The 17,862-nt window shown below is 38.2% G+C and overlaps 2 protein-coding genes and 1 pseudogene across 3 annotated transcripts; 2 read left to right on the forward strand and 1 right to left on the reverse strand.

The window, feature by feature from the left end:
• Positions 1 to 587: 587 nt before the first annotated feature.
• LOC103992708 (protein transport protein Sec61 subunit beta-like) lies at positions 588 to 3,006 on the reverse strand. Its single transcript, XM_009412520.3, has 2 exons — positions 2,874 to 3,006; positions 588 to 953 (listed from the first exon to the last, which is right to left on the reverse strand). Exon 2 carries the CDS (start codon positions 937 to 939, stop codon positions 700 to 702), a length of 240 nt encoding a protein of 79 aa, XP_009410795.2. The 5' UTR covers positions 940 to 953; positions 2,874 to 3,006; the 3' UTR covers positions 588 to 699.
• A 362-nt stretch (positions 3,007 to 3,368) lies between these two features.
• On the forward strand, positions 3,369 to 11,074 carry LOC135679477 (uncharacterized). Of its 2 annotated transcripts, XR_010515263.1 has the most exons (6): positions 3,369 to 3,591; positions 3,688 to 3,795; positions 6,120 to 6,287; positions 10,150 to 10,260; positions 10,400 to 10,560; positions 10,719 to 11,074. XR_010515263.1 is itself a non-coding variant. In XM_065193277.1 (5 exons), exons 1-5 carry the CDS (start codon positions 3,490 to 3,492, stop codon positions 10,439 to 10,441), a joined length of 531 nt encoding a protein of 176 aa, XP_065049349.1. In that variant the 5' UTR covers positions 3,369 to 3,489; the 3' UTR covers positions 10,442 to 10,658. The 2 variants fall into 2 exon arrangements, 1 of the variants encoding a protein (XP_065049349.1); XM_065193277.1 differs by lacking the exon at positions 10,719 to 11,074 and having other exon boundaries at positions 10,400 to 10,658.
• Positions 11,075 to 11,997: 923 nt separating this feature from the next.
• Positions 11,998 to 15,996, forward strand: LOC103992710 (IAA-amino acid hydrolase ILR1-like 1; annotated as a pseudogene).
• Positions 15,997 to 17,862: the final 1,866 nt, after the last annotated feature.

Consider the following 17,862-nt stretch of genomic DNA (forward strand, 5'->3'; position numbering starts at 1 on the left):
TTATTTGAAAACTCACTTGATTCATAAAAAAATATAATATTGATTTATAATTTAAGTAATTTATTTATTTTAAATTCAGATTATAAAAATAACAAGTCCATTTATTTTTATAGTGAACATTATCTCATTAAATTATGTGATATGTATGTAATTTCTGCTACAAACTTTAATTTGCAGTACTTCGACAGTAATATGAAGTAATTAAATAAATCTAATTCTTCAACATGCTCTTTCGAAATGTGTAGGTTTCCATTCATAAATCATATCATGGAGAGGGGAAATGAATGAGCAAGGGTAAGTTCATGTATACATCAGAAAGCAAAGACCACTACCAAGTGTAACCATACACACAAAAAAGTCACCAATTTGTTGTCATAATGTGTGCCCATATGCATCGCAAATAAGATGGATAAAATCATGTTACCATACTACTTGACTGTTCTATTTAATACAAGGACGATCAACTCCAATTAAGATGTAATTTTGGAGGTCAAGGATGTGCCCTGCTGCTCAAAGATCAAGCTGAAACAATATAATTTTAATATTCCAATCATTTTAAAGAAGGTAATGCAATCTGTAAAGGTCACTTGAATAAACGGATGCTATTTGATTATTGCATTTCCACGATCGGTCGGAGGCTTTCAATATGTTTAAATTGGTCAAAGTTGAGGAAATTACAAAACTTGGGATATTCTTTGACTAGTTGGGAACACGATACAGCTTGCCGAAGACATGTAAGACAGCAACGATAGCAATAAACCCAATGCTCATGATGAGGATGGTGTTGGGTGACATTTTGCGACCGGCAGTCTCATCTGTGTAGAACTGGAGCATCGTATTGGCACCTGCAGCTGCACCAGCACCACCCGTCCTCCTCCTCCGTATGCTTGCAGCTGCTGCCGCGCTGCCCCTAGCTGGTGCTTCGCCATTAGCCACCATCTTTACTCGGATATCTAGAAAACGGATAATAATGTAAGACCGAGAAAGAATATAAATCATTCTATTCAGGAAGGATATAATATTTTTTATTTTTGTTCCGATTGTGCAAATCGGTTTATTTGTGTTGTTGACATAGTGACTTGCAACACTATTGCAGAAAAGGATATCCAGGTAGCCACATCTACACCAGTAATCGGAAAGACAAGTGAACTATCACCAAATCCAAGTTGGTTAGTTCCTTTGTGCAAGCTATGATTGTCAGTGTGCAAGCTTCACATTACTATACTTTATGTTCTGGTTCTGGTAACATCGTACACTAGACCAGTATATTGAAGCTGGGCACTGTAACAAATCGTCTAACTCATAAAAACCTAAAGCTTTTGCTTATTAAGATATGGATAGCAGCAACAGTTAACATTCCACCAGCTAAAAGAATTGGAACTAACATAAGGTAACGATTTGATCGAATGGAATTACTACTGGGGATCTTAAGCAGGCATGGTATAGTGTAATTACGTAAAATATAGAATCTCGTATCAAACTTACAACAGGTAAATTTATCAAGCACACCAAGATTCCTTTAATCAATAGTGTGGTTCTTTGGGGAGGAATATAAGATATAGAAAATAGAAGTTTAAATGACAAACACAAAGAATTAAGTTATATAACTCAGACAGCCAGGATTTATATTAAGTTGGATTTATACCCCCTAATATTGGCTAAACAGTAACACTGGCATTAGAAGCTGAGAAATTGAAAACTGCACACATAAAGATGGTAACTCACAGGAAATTGAGCAAATCAACTAGGCAAATATCTAGTTCAACTAGGCAAATGTATTAGTACATTATCAGGCGTATCAAGTGTACCGAAACCTTAAAGAAGATGAGCAGTTTAACTAGAATTGTAAAATACAAACTACAACGATAGAATTGTGTACAATGCCTAATCTGTAACATGCAAAAAGACGATAGAGAAACTGCATTGCACATAGACATTTAAGTAAAAGCAAACATTATTAGAAGATAGCTCGATCTGCTTCTCCCTCAGTCAGACAATTATTATAAATAATCAAAGTTTTTGTCATAATTGTAACGTCCAATCAACGAGGAAGATAAATTATTAGAGTACTACTCTCTGTGAGCAAAGAGGCCAAACGAAACATACTGTTAAAGAAATTTGTGGGATGCATTAAAAGAAGGTCAATTCTCTGTTGATCCTCGGCACAAGGCCTTCGATTGCAATAACACAAGTGATAGATAGGCTATACTCAACTTGCCACTTCCTAATCGTGTGCGTATTATCAAAATTAATTACATAAGCGAGAAAAATAATGAAAAAAAATCAACTTGCAATTCTTAACAAAAAAAATTATTATAATATTCTTGAAATTAACAATCCTTTCGATCTTAACATTCGAAATTAACAAAAAAATAATTCCTTCAATATTTTCTTGGTTTCTAACATGATTAATCTTAACTGGGCCAAGAACGGATTCCCATCACCATCTGAAAGCAGAAATCAAAGAAAAAAATTTAGAGGAAAAAAATCCCACGAAACAGTATCAACGCCCACGAATCAGGAAGCAGATCTGCTAATCAAATACCAAGAGTTTCAGATCTCTACGCCCCGTACCACGGAGTCGAAATTTGCCGTAAATCTAAAGAAGAAATGGAAAACCAAACAGATCTGGCGGTCAAACGAGAGAAGAAATAGATACGAGGCCAAATAAGCACCTTCGACAGGTTAAAGAGGACAAAGGGAGAGGGAATAAAGAGATAAAGAACGCAGCGATCAAGCGATGACGTGAACTTGATCTGCCCCTAGACGAAACCCAGTGCCACCGATCGGTTGATGAGAGAAAACAAGATGGCGATTTCTCGGGAATAAGCAATCAATAGGTCGAAGATATCAGAAAAACGAGAGAGCCGCACCTGAAGGAGAACTGCTCGGGGCGGCGCGACTCGATTCCTCTGCAGGATCCTCAAGACGGGAGGCGTCGCAACTCGGTTCCTACTCTGCTGGCTCAAAACAGGAGGACGTGCATCCCGTGAAGGCAAATAATACGTTACACGTAGCTGCACGGCCCGGCCCGGCCCGGCCCATTAAATAAGCCCGTGACACTAAAAACTTTCTACAATAAAAAATATATATTTTAATTATTAATAGTTGATCGATCTTTTGCATTGAAACAACTTATGACACATCGATATGATTGATATATGCTGTCATCATACGTCTCCTTCCTCTTTGATGAGTGAGTATTTGTTGCAGTGTTTTTGTTGTTTTATTCATGCATAGGGACAGTATTACTCCATCCGAATTATATAGAACTCCGGTCCGATCATATCGGGCCGGTCTAATTTCAGTTCATCAAGGTTTATTTCCATTACATTCCGTGGGCGTCTCATGTAAATATTAGCTAACCCAGCGGCCCATTCGCGCTCGCTTTGTTCGGTGGCTTGCATCTCACGGCCACGGCTTCCTCTTCCTCTCCTCTCGTTTCCGGAAGGAAACCCTAAGTTCGCATTCTTCTGCACCTCCGCGACGATGGTGTTCTACATCCTCGACTTCACTGCGGAGCTCGAGAACCTTACCAACCTCCAGCAGCGGGGAGGCTGCAGCGATCCCAATTACACATATTACTTCAAGGTCTCCGCTACTCTCCTCCTTGGTTGACCCCTTGTAGTTCCGATCTCGCAGGTTTTAGATCGAATATAAGGGATTTCTTGCTATTATTGAGATCAGGTGAAGTGCGAGAACTGTGGGGAGATCAGCCAGAAGGAGACCTGCGTGGTGCTGTCTGAATCGGTCCCGCTCCCCAATGGAAGGGGTACTGCCAATCTCGTGCAGAAGGTACATCGTCTTCCTTCGATGCCTTCCATTTTCTTCTTTGATTGTGGAAATTGTGGATTTCCAAGTTTGCATGTACTGTAGTTGTGATACATATGCAACTTGTATCTCCTTTCTTCCTCAACAGCTGTGTGGACGATACATGCTTCTGAATAAATCATCAGTCAAAGTTAAAGCAACATCATTGGGTTCGATGGTCAACCAGAAAAATGCCCGGTAAAACTCAGGGCAGAGTTTCTTCTTGTACATCTTAGGGAGTCTAGGGTTTATTTTCCGTTATGCATAGGCATCTATATTCGTTGGCTTTGAAGCACAATTATCGTATTCATTCGTCTCTCAATGTGATCATGCAAATTCCATGAAGCATTTTGTGACGTGTGGTCAGTGTGATAAATTGTCATGTTTCTATTAGGTTCGCCTATATTAATACTGCCCTATTCTAATTAATATATGTTAGATAATTTCAAAGCAGTAATTTTGGGTACGTTTTCTTGAATTCATGGGTCATATTTTGGCTTTATGATTTGATGTGGTTGAGAAGCCATATAATGAGCATGGTTCTGTTTATGACTAATCTCAAGTTATTACTTGGTTTTGTTTGTTTTAGCTGTCTTACCTGTTGGATTAGTTAAAATCTCCTCTTTTGGCAACTAGATAATGGCAGTAGATATGGTTCTAGGCTAAACATGCCTTCATGTTTATTCTAGTATTTATTTTCAGGGATGCTGCCTAGAATATTGCTTTGAAAATTAGTTTCTGAGCACCATCATGCTGGCTTGCTTTCTTATGCTTAGTGCTAAGCTCTTTGCTAGGTACTAGCTTTCTTTCCTGTGGAGAATACAACAGAGAGAACATCTATAAATTTGCCTTTTTGTTTCTCCCAGTGAAGCATGTAGTATATGGAGCGTGGTACTGTTTCTCTTGATGGAATTATGTTGCCAACTTACTCTAGGAGGGTAGGAAGTCATGGAACAGGCAAGGGATGAAGCAAAACCCTAGAAGACTTTTAATTTGATTATTTTACATAAGAAAAATACTAATCTTCATGCTGTGTTAGAAGACTACATAATGCGGTAAATCATTTTGACGATAGCTAAATTATTTAGATAAATTAAAAATTCATTTTTCTTCTTTGGTATAGCTTTTCCAACTGAATTAATATTTTCTTTGATATATGCAATAATTACTTGTAAAATTTGGCTTGCATGTTTTGATCGGGAGAGTTCATTTGGACTGAGAGTCACTTTTTTAACGAAAGGCACTCTAGCAAGTCCTTGAGGCATCTAGTAGCAGAAAAAAAATGTTTTACAATGTGAATAGGAAACATGACAAGAAAAAAAAGACTGCAAAGCTTTGAATGAAACCACTGAACTACTAAATGTGATGATTGAGAATAAGGCTTTGGTAAAGTTGACTGCAGAGTGCAGAGTTAAATGATAATTATTCAATTTTGCATGCAGCTTAATAAAAAAAAAAGGGGTATCTTGCTGCTAAGAGATTCCTTTAAAGAAACTACTAGTGATGATTTTTCTGAACACAAAAGTGACACCTTCCACCAGTGGAGTGAAAAAAAAGTTTTCAGCCAAAACACCATATAAGCTTCCCTTTCCATAGCCTTGTTTATCTCTCTAGATATATAAGCTCATTTCATATTAAGCTTGCAAGTATAACAGGTTCATAGCCTTGTTGACTTCTATTCTCATTTGTTTCAGGATGATAGTCCATAGAATAGATATGATGTGTTACTGTAATATGAAATGTTAACCCACAATAGTTCTCAGTCATCCTTATTTTAGTTCATGGGCAAACTTTAGAAACTTTACTTTTCCTGTAAAATGAAATTTCCTTTGCAGGAAATCTTACTCTGAGCAGATTTTGATGTCCGTAAGAAGGCAACTTGTGGAGTTGTGTTCATGTTACATGTTCACTGGATATTTGTTGTGATGTAATAAGGGTCACATTTTCCACTTCCGATGAATGAACTTTTTTCTAGATGCATTGACAAGCACACAACAAGTGAGCAATTGGCACATTGCATCAGCATTTTCTAGAATTTGGAGTGGTGCAACAAATGAAGATGAAACTAAGCAGTACCAAAAAATCATGCTAATGTGATTTGGTTATGTTATGGCTGCTCACTTGTTATTGATTGCTTTATTATTGAGCGCTAGTATGATGTATGGCCTATGATTAATATGTTGTTTCAGAGCAAAATTCTGGTATAACTCGTGTCTTAACTTAATTTGAAATATTACACATGCCTTTCATGCCTTAATAATTTCGATATGCAATTCCAGCTTACAGTAACCAATTTGATTGTCTTGCAGTGCAAGCTTTGTGGGAGAGACGGAACAATTCAGATGGTTCCTGGACATGGTGAACCATTGACAATTGAACGTAGCCAGGCTGGGATCAGGTCCAAATTGATGGTCTTCGACTGCAGGGGCTTTGAACCTGTTAACTTCTCTTTTGAAAATGGATGGAAAGCAGAATCTGTGAGTATCCCTGGTTTCTAATCTTTTGCAGAAATTGTTCTCGAGCCCTTGATTTTCTGGCTCCTTGTTTAATAGCTTTGGACTCTGCACCTTTGTGATCAATGCCTTGTTTAATTTTCTGGCTCTTTGTTTTGAAAATTCTAGTGGCCTCTTGCTAATGTTGGTGTATATACTGCCAACAAAAAGTTATGAGCTTCTTTTTGGATTCCTTCTTTAGAAGGAAAAATGTTAACAATTCTGTCTTGAATATGGTTCCTCACACAATAAATTGGTGACATGCTGTATCTAGTTTGTAAGCCCTGCTTAATGAGAATGCTGACCTAGTTTTTGGTTTGCTGCCCTATTTTGCCGTCAGAAAACAGTTATCATCTACCAAATCTGTAACCATGAAAATTGACACATGAAAGCTTCCTGCATCAACATCAGTGCTTTCTTTTTCTTTGTTTCATCAACTTAAATAAATAATATGTTCATTTGTATAAATTATCAATTTCACGTTATATACAGGAATTCAGGAATTCTAACATCATTAGATTTTGGGAATAATACATTTCTTCCCCCTTATAGCTTATCAAGTTTTTTTTTTTTTGTAACTTGGAAGAAGTTTTCATTACATTAAACTGTGTACAAGATGCTTAAACATGGACTCGAACCTAAAACCCATTACTTATGCCAATAATACATTAACCACTGGAATATCTTAGCAAAGACTAATCTCAATAGAGATTATCAAGGTTCATCTAGATGATAGTTCATTTCATCGAGGTTCATCTGGATGATGGCGCTTTTCATCAAGGTTCATATGGATGACAGTGCTTTTCATCAAGGTTCATTTGGATGACGGTGCTTCTCATCAAGGTTCATCTAGATAATGGTTCTTTTCATCAAGGTTCATCTAGACGATGGTGCTTTTCAATTTTCAAAGATATAATTATATAAAAAGTAATTTGTATTTTTTTAATAAGAAGAGAGAATTAATAAATTCTCAATAAAGGAAAACTCTTCTTATAATCAATAATCCATGAAGGTCTGGGTTATATGGTATTGCACCTCTCCCTCTCTCTCTCTATATATATACACACACACACACACACACACACACACACATATATATATATATATATATATATATATATATATATGTGTGTGTGTGTGTGTGTGTGTGTGTATATGTATGTATATGTATATGTATATATATGTATACGTATATATATGAATATGTATATGTATATATATGTATGTATATATATACATGTATATACATACATGTATATACACATATATATACATACATATATATATATACATACATATATATATATATACATTCATATACATACATATATTCAAGATTGAGTAGTCTGAAATTGTGGAGCACATTCTTGAAGTCTTTTTTAAAAATTGTCTATTGCTCGAGTCCCTGTACATGATATGCAACGACATTGACATACTAGACATCCACTCCTACAATCTCCACCGTTTAATATTCTGGTCCGAAAAAATAGTCCATCTTCTAGGTATCAATGCACTTAATCTACGGACTCTTTGGGTCTATGTTAGTGAGTAGCTAAAAGGCTTACTCATTGAAGCACACAAGGTCCACCATCCAGGAGACCTATCTGGACTTGCTCTCTTCGCCTCCTCTTGGTCTTCAGAAATTTTAACTTGCCGTGAAGGGCATGTCTTGTCTTCAGAATTTTGAACTTGCCTTTCTTACTGTGGTCTAACTGAACTGTGGATTCTATCTTATGATACAAAATTCTGAGATACTTCAAGGTTGATTGCCAATTATTGTTTTGCTGTCAATTTCTCTTCTAAACCATTCTCGCACTACAAAATGGTCCTTCTAGAGATATTTTTGGAAACACATCCTCTTAAATAATTAAAACTTTTGAGTAAATTTGCTATTGAAAATCAGAGCACTCCTGTTTTGTAGAACACTTTTCTAGCTTAGCAGTTAGCCCATACCCTCTTTAAGTACTACACCACGTACATTGTCACAAGACTGATGTCTTTTATGAATGTCACACAAATTAACATGGCAGCAATTATATTTTTTTTGCACGTTTATGCCTTTGTAATTCTGAACTTCACATCCCCATGCAACAGCTTTTGTGATGTGAATATAAATTTTCAAGGATCAGTTTGGATGGTGCAAACCAAAATTTAATCTTGGAATAAGAGATGATCGGACAACTTCATATCCAAAGATGGCTTAAAAAATAGGTTAGTTGTTATACTTTCTGCAACTGGAAGGATAGCATCTGGAAACTTATTCCCTACAGGCTAACATTTTCTGGAAACTGATGATGGAAATTATTTCACTGGCCTTCCTTTAGGAACAAACTGGTAGAGATACATATGTTTAACAGGGATACAATCGGAATGTTCCAAAGTTATCAGCCATGACTATCATTACTGACTAGTTGGTATATAATTTTTTTTCTTTTTCTCTGAATGTATGTTTCTCTCTTTATATTGACTGGTTTTTTAATTATAGGCAAGCCGCCCCAAACATAAGTTTGCAAAATCATTTCTAGTTATATTTTTAATGAGAATTAGCATATTCTTATCCATATCAAAGATAATGAATTCTTTAGGTTTTTTCAATTTAAACATAAGCTAGCAAAAACGTTTTTATTCTTTTTAATGAAAGTTTGTAGGTTACTAGGTTTATATCCATAATGAGCTTTAGACTTCCCCCTTCAATTAGAGCTCTTTGTTACACTTTCTTTTGGAGTTTGGAAGTTGGTATATTCTGAAACGTAACTTCTATGAGCTGCTAGAACCAAGGTTCGTCGTACCACAGTGTTCCGTTTAGTATGGGCAATATGTATCGATCTGACAGGAGACCTGTATGAGCGGTATATCGATATGCTTCCATGTATCATGTGTCGGTATGTTTGGTATGGCTTGGTATAGCTCGGTACGTACTGTACCAATAGCTGATCGATATATTGGTACAGACCAGTAAGGCAAACCATGTCTAGAAGACTAGAACAACCCCTGAAATGTCATAGTTTCTTGTAGCTCAACTAATAAGCTTTCGCTCTTGTTTGTTTTTGACATTTTTATTTGATGAGACAGCCCTCTGTTCAGTATTACCTTAAAGTACAGGTGTCAATTAGACTCGTGGGTATGGGTACCCATGGGGATCCATCCCTTGTGTGGTGGGGTGAGGATGGGCATTGGGATAGTTTCTATTACCTGCGTGGATATGTGGTGGGGACAGGTAGTACACTCCCCACCCGCCCTTGTACCCATCCCCACCCTATCAATATGTGGTCCTATATGTTGGACTCGGACACCTGACCCGCCTGATTCAAATCAGGCTGGGTCGAGTTGATTGCGAATTAAGTGCAAGCAATTTGGTTCAGATAAAACAATATCAACATTCAATAGGAACACCTCTCTCCCCACGGCTTGCATGTTGGAGGAACGGATTCAACATTTAACAATTGTTATTATTTGTAATTGTTAATTAATTTGAATTAATTAGGAGAATATTGAAAACCTATAGGTTCCCTGTCCTGCCCCTACCCCGTTTAAATGGGGAATAGGGTGAGGATGGGTGATGAGACGGGGATGAGGAGCACTTCCCGCCCCGCCTTGCTTGTTGAGAGTCCTGTTCCTGTGCTGTAGTACCCTTGTAAGAGTTATTTCATAAATTTGTTAGATGACCTGCTTCTCTCGGTAAAAGTTGCTAGTCTCTTCATTTAGAAATTGACCTCTGTTAAGGAACCAATTTGTTGTGCATCTTTATGATTATCTATATTGGGTGAAGTTTACAATGTATGCCATGTGCTATATATATGTGGGTTAAAGGTTCTAATTTTTTGACCTGATAATCTTTATTCTTTAGCTGAGTGGTACAAGCTTTGAGGTCGATTTGTCTGAGGGTGAGTTTGCAGATTATGATGAGAAAGGAGAATGCCCCGTTGGCATAACCAATCTTCAAGCATCTTTTAGAGTGGTAAGCTTGACAGGATCAATTATCTTGACATCATCTGCATCCTAGGCTGATAATCAGTATATTCTGTTCTTGTTAGTCTGCTTTCAAATATTTGTTTGTTTACAATGTTTTGATGATGCATTTGATGGAATACTTTCAGGCAAAAAAGCAAGAGCGTGCAGGGAAGACAACCTTTGTTTGATGTCAGCATATCCAGAATCAAGAATCTGCAAGATGTAGAAAAATATGGTTTCATTGTGTTTAACTTCTACAGGTTAATGATTGCCTGACTTGTTCTCATCATTATGATGATAATCATGGGTAAATGTCCTTTCCACATTCTCGTTTCCTCTTTGGACCATGTTATGAACTCTGGCTTAAATACTTTTGCTTTCAAAAGCATGTATGTTTGGCCACTAGGACTCTGGGCATGGTATCGGAGACTCTTCTTTCTTTACTAATTTTGATGGACATTTCAGGAATTGAGCGGGAATTTACTTATGCTATAGCATCAACCATAGCAGAGACATTGTTCATGGATGCACTTGTGATCTTCTAATGTGTGCCAACGATTTCGTAGTCAGTCAGCCGGCTATCAGATTAATGTGATACATGTATTTTATACTTGAGCATGATTCAAAGATACTGCCACTTGCATTACTAGGTTGGGGCACCCAAAGTTCAATATCTGTAGGTGTTCTAAGCAGGTCATATTACCTTAAATCTGCTAGGATGTCGAGCAGGCATTAGATTTCTGCGCCTCTAGCCTTTCAATTTGTTCCTATGATGTGTTTTTAAGGATGAGATTTCTGAGCCTGATTTTTTTTTTCTCTCATTTTAGCTTTTATGTTGATCACATTACTTTTGTTCTTTCACCGCAATCTACACATCCTTCTCGTCTATCGTTCTTGTCTATCTTATAACTTCACATTATTAGTTGTCGCTCCTTCCTCTATGTCTTTTTCTAATTATCTTATATCTATAATAATTTTTAATTTTATTTATACTTAAATTTTTTTATTATATAAAAAATTTATATTTATTAATTAGATTTAATAATAATTTTATTTTGAAAATTAAAAAAACGAAAAATTCATAAATTTCCAACCCGGAGTGAAGATTTTCTATCTTCAGATCGACACTATTCCTAGCCGTCCATCCTACTACTTTTCGTGTCGATATCAGATGGTTATTATTTGTGCTCGACAGTAACGGGTGATGTCGTCCTCATCTTCCTCGTTTTTCACGTGAAAAATTTGTTTGAAAACAAACAAAAGGAAATGGTACAAGAGTTTGGTTGCGCAATAATAAATCTCAATTCTATAATTTAAATATAGAAAACCCATAAATTAACATCAGAAGATTATGATAATATTGCAATATATCTACTAAAAGCCTTAAAATAACGTAAACAATACCTTACTGTTGTCTTTACTCGTTGCTATTATTCCATGTATAACCCAGAAATTTCGAGGCTTCATCGAGCAATGCATTTGACACCACCTTCTTTTCTGTAATGTGTCACGTGGTGCAAACCCCGAATCGAAGTTAGACATGAAGAGTTTTCTTACCTCTCGGGATTCGCCATTGTAGGGTACTTCTCTGTTTGGATTGGAAGAATAAACTGGTCCCACATATGGGTCCAATAACGCCTCGTGACTAACACCAATAATAAAGCAGGTAGGCCAAAGGGTTACTCAGATGGGTGTAAAATATTTTACTCATCAGTCGAAATCACGACATTTCGCCCTCCCTCTTACCTCCGATCTCCACTAAAACCCCACGGGACCTCCAAATTCTTCATCTTCTTCGGCTCCTCTCGTCGAGGAGATTCGTGATGGATTTCTCCGGATCGATCGCTTTGGTCCTTCTTTTTGGTCTGTTGAACTCGGTGGGCGTCGCAAGATCCAAGCTTGATGACGCGGTGGGATTCTTGGAGAGGGCCAAGGAGCCGGAGTTCTTCGATTGGATGGTAGGGGTGAGGCGGAGGATCCACGAGAACCTCGAGCTCGGGTACGAGGAATTCTCCACCAGCGGGCTCATCAGGAAGGAGCTGGATGCTTTGGGGATCCGTTACCAGCATCCGGTCGCCGTCACCGGGGTAGTGGGTTACGTCGGCACCGGGAAACCTCCCTTTGTCGCCCTCAGAGCCGACATGGATGCCCTGGCGATGCTGGTTTGAATTACCTGGAGCTTCATCAGATTTCATTTTTCCATAGGTTTTGGGCGCTAAATCGATCGAAAGAGCTCCGCTTGATTCATTTTGGTGCTCCCTCTGATTATACTTATTTCCCAAATTTAGCAGCATTTAGGTGAAATAGATCGATCATATACCATTTTACGTCTAAGACCACCAAGTGGTGTAGCATTTAGATTTCCCTGGTGTCATGGCTTATAGTGTGATATGTTTACTTGCATTTGACTGTTTTCAGGCTAAAAATTAATGTTACTGTGGATAGGAGAACGTGGAATGGGAGCGCAAGGGGCAGGGGAAGATGCACGCATGTGGCCATGACGCACACGTCGCGATGCTTCTTGGTGCTGCTAAGATTCTTCAAGAGCACCGTGATGATCTCCCGGTTTGTCATTCATTATTAATCGATCTTATTATATATGTTGCATATTTTCTTAATAAATGTTAGCCTTCATGTATTCAATCAGGGCAACACTATGTTTTGGGAGACATATCCTACCAACTTTTATGGACATTAATGTTTTGTGGAGATCAATTTTCTGCAACCGAGACAAAGAATAAGTTCCCTTCCTTTTCGCCAACATGTTTCGTTAATGAAGATCTGTGTCACGATGCGCAAGACATCATTGCCGAGTTACATGTAGGGAATTTCTCTTTTATATAGCCTTTGCACAAACCACCTGCCGTGACCAACAACTTGTTCGGCATCTCTCTGTCTTTTCTTTAACAGAAAAGGTTTTAATTTTTTTTAGCTCCATTATGTTTCCTATAGAGCACATAATATCAAACATATGTAGAAAGTTGACATTATCTATATAATAGTCAAGAGTGATCCTTTTGGCCACCATGATAATTTTTTCAGTGAGTTTGCTGAAACCGTGAGAATTATGTTGTTCAGAAGAAGCCTGATCTCCTTTAATTGATCAATGATAAAGCCATTATAATCAAAAGATAATCATATATTTATGAAAGTTGAGATCGAAGTAATGACATGATTTACTTAGGAGCAAATGTTTGAGCTTAAAAACACTGATTCCTTGAATCGTAATGCTGGATAGCCCATGCATTGTGGATGATTACCAGGTTTCTCGTTTTTCAAGTATGCCTCTTCTGTTTTGTGCACACTTTGTGCCCTCCAGGTTCTTTTGAAATATGTTGCTATATGTGTCAGATAGCATTTAAATGTCTCTGCCAAGTGCTAACAATATAAATCACCTTCCTCCACTAAAGACTACCAACATCATTCTGGGTCTTGATTGAATGAAATCATATTAAGCTTTTTTTTTTTTTTTTCTATAGTTGCATTTAGCTGACTTTCTTTCACCATGTAATATTTTCCTTATTTCTGGTCTCCTATATAACAAGCTCTCCTACATCATTACCTGCTAGAAGTATGAGTAATTTTGTGACCTCTGATTTTGTTTTTATATTGGATTATCCTTGTTGTGGCACCTTAAAGACTGTACTAGAGTGGTGTCTATTTTTCCTATTATTCTGCTGCTGAATTATTTGCTATCCTTCCGGTCTGGACAGTTCTTGTGTACCAGTCCTTATGGAGATCAAGTTTCTTGATTTTAGGATGAGCTGGCTAGGATGGATTTAGATTTCGATTGATGTGACCACCTGTTCTTAGTGTTCTGATTATGGCTGTTCTTATAATAGGGAACTGTTGTCCTCCTTTTCCAACCTGCTGAGGAAGGAGGTGGCGGAGCAAAGAAAATGATAGATGCTGGAGTTGTTGAAAACGTTGATGCTATCCTTGGGTTTCATATAACTAATGATGTACCTCTTGGTGTCGTGCAATCCAGGCCTGGACCTACAATGGCTGGGAGTGGGACCTTTGAGGCTGTTATAAGTGGAAAGGGAGGTCATGCTGCCATTCCTCAGCACACGATAGATCCAATTTTGGCTGCATCAAATGTAATTGTGAGCTTGCAGCATCTTGTCTCACCCGATCCTTTGGATTCACAGGTTTCTTTCTTTTCCTATGTTTTATGTTATGAATAAGTGTTCAAAAGAATTCATGTGCACATATCCATTCCTTTTCCTTGTCTTCTTTCCTTTGGGTGCCTCTGTGGTTCTGGAATCCACACTGGTCCTGTTCTCAACCAAAGGCTGGCCTTCTCAATGGAGCTTTCAATTTCATACTAAGCATCTCTAAAGTAACATACAAAGATAACAAGAACAATTAATCTGTTCTACTTATTACTTTAGAAGTACATTACGGGAGGCTTGACTCAATCAACCCCAGGAAGCCACTCAGTGTGTACTAAACTTGAAATGACTGTCTTGTATATTGCATGATGTTAGGACTTGTTTCTATCTCTTAAAATAATAGAGAATAGTCAAAGGTACTATATAAAAATACTATCTAAAGATAGCATCCATGGATTTTTTTTTTCTTGAATTTTGACGTGATTGCTTATCAAACAACATGATGATAAATAACCCTGTAAAGGAAGCTAAGACCCTTCCAAGCTGAAGATAGCACGGTGACACTGCATAGAAAATTTGATAAAAGAGTACAGGTCACAAGCATTTGGCGACTTCTGGATGACAATATAGGTTTTTGCTTATTCAATTGTGCTTTCCTACATGCTTAAATTCACCTAACCAGTTAGGTTTTGTGAGAACCTTCTGTTCAGGTGAGAATAATTGATTACACGTTATTTTTCAATGTAGGTAGTAACAATTGCAAAATTTCAAGGGGGAAAAGCGTTCAATGTGATTCCAGATTCAGTCACCATTGGTGGCACCTTCCGAGCATTTTCCAAAGAAAGCTTTTTTCAACCAAGCAACGAATTGAAGAGGTCTGACATCTAACTATACTCTCAAAGCTTACTTGCATGCTTGTTACAACCAGCTGTGGAACACACTGGTTCAGCTCTAAATCTAGTGGAGAATTGAGAATGTGTGAGCTTTCCTGCATCTGGCTTACACTGAATACATTATATTCTCTTGGTTTCTCTAACAGGTGATTGTTGCACAAGCATCTGTTCAGAGGTGCAGAGTGACTGTTGACTTCCTCGACAAAGATCATCCTTTCTTCCCTGTTACAGTCAACAGCAAGGATCTCCATGTGCATTTCCAGAAGGTGGCTGCAGAGATGCTTGGAATTAGCAACGTACAGGAAAGAAAGCCAGTAATGGGAGCTGAAGACTTTGCTTTCTTCACCGAGGTTGTCCCTGCTGCATACTACTACTTCATCGGGATGATGAATGAGACACAGGGACCAGTGTACCCTGCGCACTCACCATATTTTACAGTCAATGAGGCAGCACTCCCCTATGGTGCAGCACTTCAAGCCTCTCTGGCAATAAGATTTCTGTTTGAGAACCACACCCCCCCATCCACCATGAATGTTCACGATGAACTCTGAATACATTTCATCATTCCTGGTGTCCTCCATTGCAGAAGAGCCTGAAGCCAAAAATCCTATATTTAGGTAAGATTATGATGTACATTTAGATCGACACCAGAAACAATCTCAGTTATTTTACTGAATAATGTCAAGAGTTATACAAGTCATTTTTTGTCGTAACTATTGGCTTCGGCGGTTGTCATATTACAGCTTCAAAACTTAGAATGAGCTACTTTCTAAGAGCAGATAAGGCATCAAAATGAATGTCACAGTGTGTGGATGCCAATTGCCGATACTTGAGGTGTCCTATTTTCATGGGGACGTACTGCTATCTGCTGTGCTATGTTTGTATCTTCCACTCTGATGTAGCAACCCTAAGCTTCCCCTTGTTCTGCATAAACTTGTATCTGAACCACTGTTCATACTTCAAGAAACATTGAGATAGTGAGAGCCATTTCCACAGCAGCCGACGCCCATATTAATGAACAAATGTAGAGAGAGAGAGAGACAGAGGTGTAGAATAACATAAGATGTTGATGGTGTACTTGTGGTGGAAACAGTAGGACGAAGAGAGTTCAGTTAACACATCTCTGGCCTACTTCTCAGTGCATGTAACGTTGGATTAGGCCGAAGAATTGGTGGTGTGGCGGAGCCAGGTTTAACTGTATCATTTGAGGAAGGCAAGTTTAGGAATCATTTGTGGTTCTTCAAGAGGAGGTTTTTTGTGACAGTGCTGCTAATGGCAACCGCAAGCACGCTCGCGCACACACAGCTATGCTTTCGCTGCAACTAAAGACCTCAAATACGGCAGCTACTACTCGGCAATTGGCATCCACACACTATGACATTCATACTGAATAATGTCAGACTTATAGGAGGACTTCATGTGGATCTTTGTTAGCTTGAAATGGACAACTGATCATCCTTGAACTCAGAAACAAAATCTACAAAATACTGCTTCCGTTTAATGTGACCTTTGCATTAATAATTCAGACGGGAAACAGTCTACACTGTTGCTGTTTAAGGAGATGACATTCTTTTTTACACAAAAGAAAAATTGTTTTGCATAAGTAATCAAAATTAGGCAAATCAAACGACCTTTTCTAAATAATTGTTCTCGAGAAACAAAGATGGAGACAATGGTTGGCACCATGACATATCACAATGTCACACGCCATGTCAGAATCTGTACGCGTCGTTCGACCCGCGTACCACCACGCCAAAGAATCAACAAGGGGAACACCCCCACACGCCAAGTCAAAATCTGTACCGAGACGTTATTCGACATGCTCCATCCCAAAAAACCGGGGCGACGTCGTCTGATGTGGTTCCGCGCGTCCCGAGACGATGGCCAACCAGAAGTGCCGTCTCAACTCTCGAAGATCAACGGTCACGTCGAACTCACGTGCAACCGACCATTGTACAATAGTATAAAAGTCCATGGTCGACATCTGGTCAGGGGGAGGCAAAAAAAAAAAATTGAATCCACAACTGACTTGCTTGTCGGAGGGGCCAAAGTCAGGAATCACTTGATGAAAATCATTTTTACAGGAAAGCGATCACTCACAACCCGCGAGCATCCCAATCTTCAAAGTCGCTAATCGACGTCCCTACGGCGAGCCATCAACCGGCATTCGGACTGAGAAACATTGATCAAGACCTCATCGCGAGGGCTTGGTCAACCTCAATGTCTAGCTCGATCGATAGGAGACTCTCGACATTGACCCGAGAATCTGACTCACTAACACCACCCATCCGAACCCCTCAAGCTTGAGGAGTCAGTGGTCTGCACCTGAATGTAGTCAACATGCAAGCTCGACGACTTCCCACCCTATCGTCAGCCTTTTCCCCCTCACAATATAATGACATTTTGTTGTGGTTGTGATATTAAGTGACATACAAAAATATTAACTAAATTAAACAACATAAATGTTTTTAATAAACTAATTTTTTTTGTATTACGTTCTTAATTTTCTTCTTTGATGATATTTAAGGATTCAAAACCTTTAAAACATGTTACTGTTATTTAATAAATAAATAAATAAATAAAATAAATATTGATGAGTGA

The sequence above is a fragment of the Musa acuminata genome, chromosome BXJ1-7 (assembly GCF_036884655.1).
Source record: "Musa acuminata AAA Group cultivar baxijiao chromosome BXJ1-7, Cavendish_Baxijiao_AAA, whole genome shotgun sequence".
NCBI classification, from domain to species: Eukaryota; Viridiplantae; Streptophyta; class Magnoliopsida; order Zingiberales; family Musaceae; genus Musa; species Musa acuminata.

Excerpts from the sequence above, each read along its gene's own strand:
- LOC103992708 (XM_009412520.3), bottom strand. The coding sequence starts at position 939 with ATGGTGGCTAATGGCGAAGCACCAGCTAGGGGCAGCGCGGCAGCAGCT.
- LOC135679477 (XM_065193277.1), top strand. The coding sequence starts at position 3,490 with ATGGTGTTCTACATCCTCGACTTCACTGCGGAGCTCGAGAACCTTACC. Across the intron at positions 3,592-3,687 it reads ATTACACATATTACTTCAAG|GTGAAGTGCGAGAACTGTGG; the intron begins GTCTCCGCTACT and ends TATTGAGATCAG. Across the intron at positions 3,796-6,119 it reads CTGCCAATCTCGTGCAGAAG|TGCAAGCTTTGTGGGAGAGA; the intron begins GTACATCGTCTT and ends ATTGTCTTGCAG.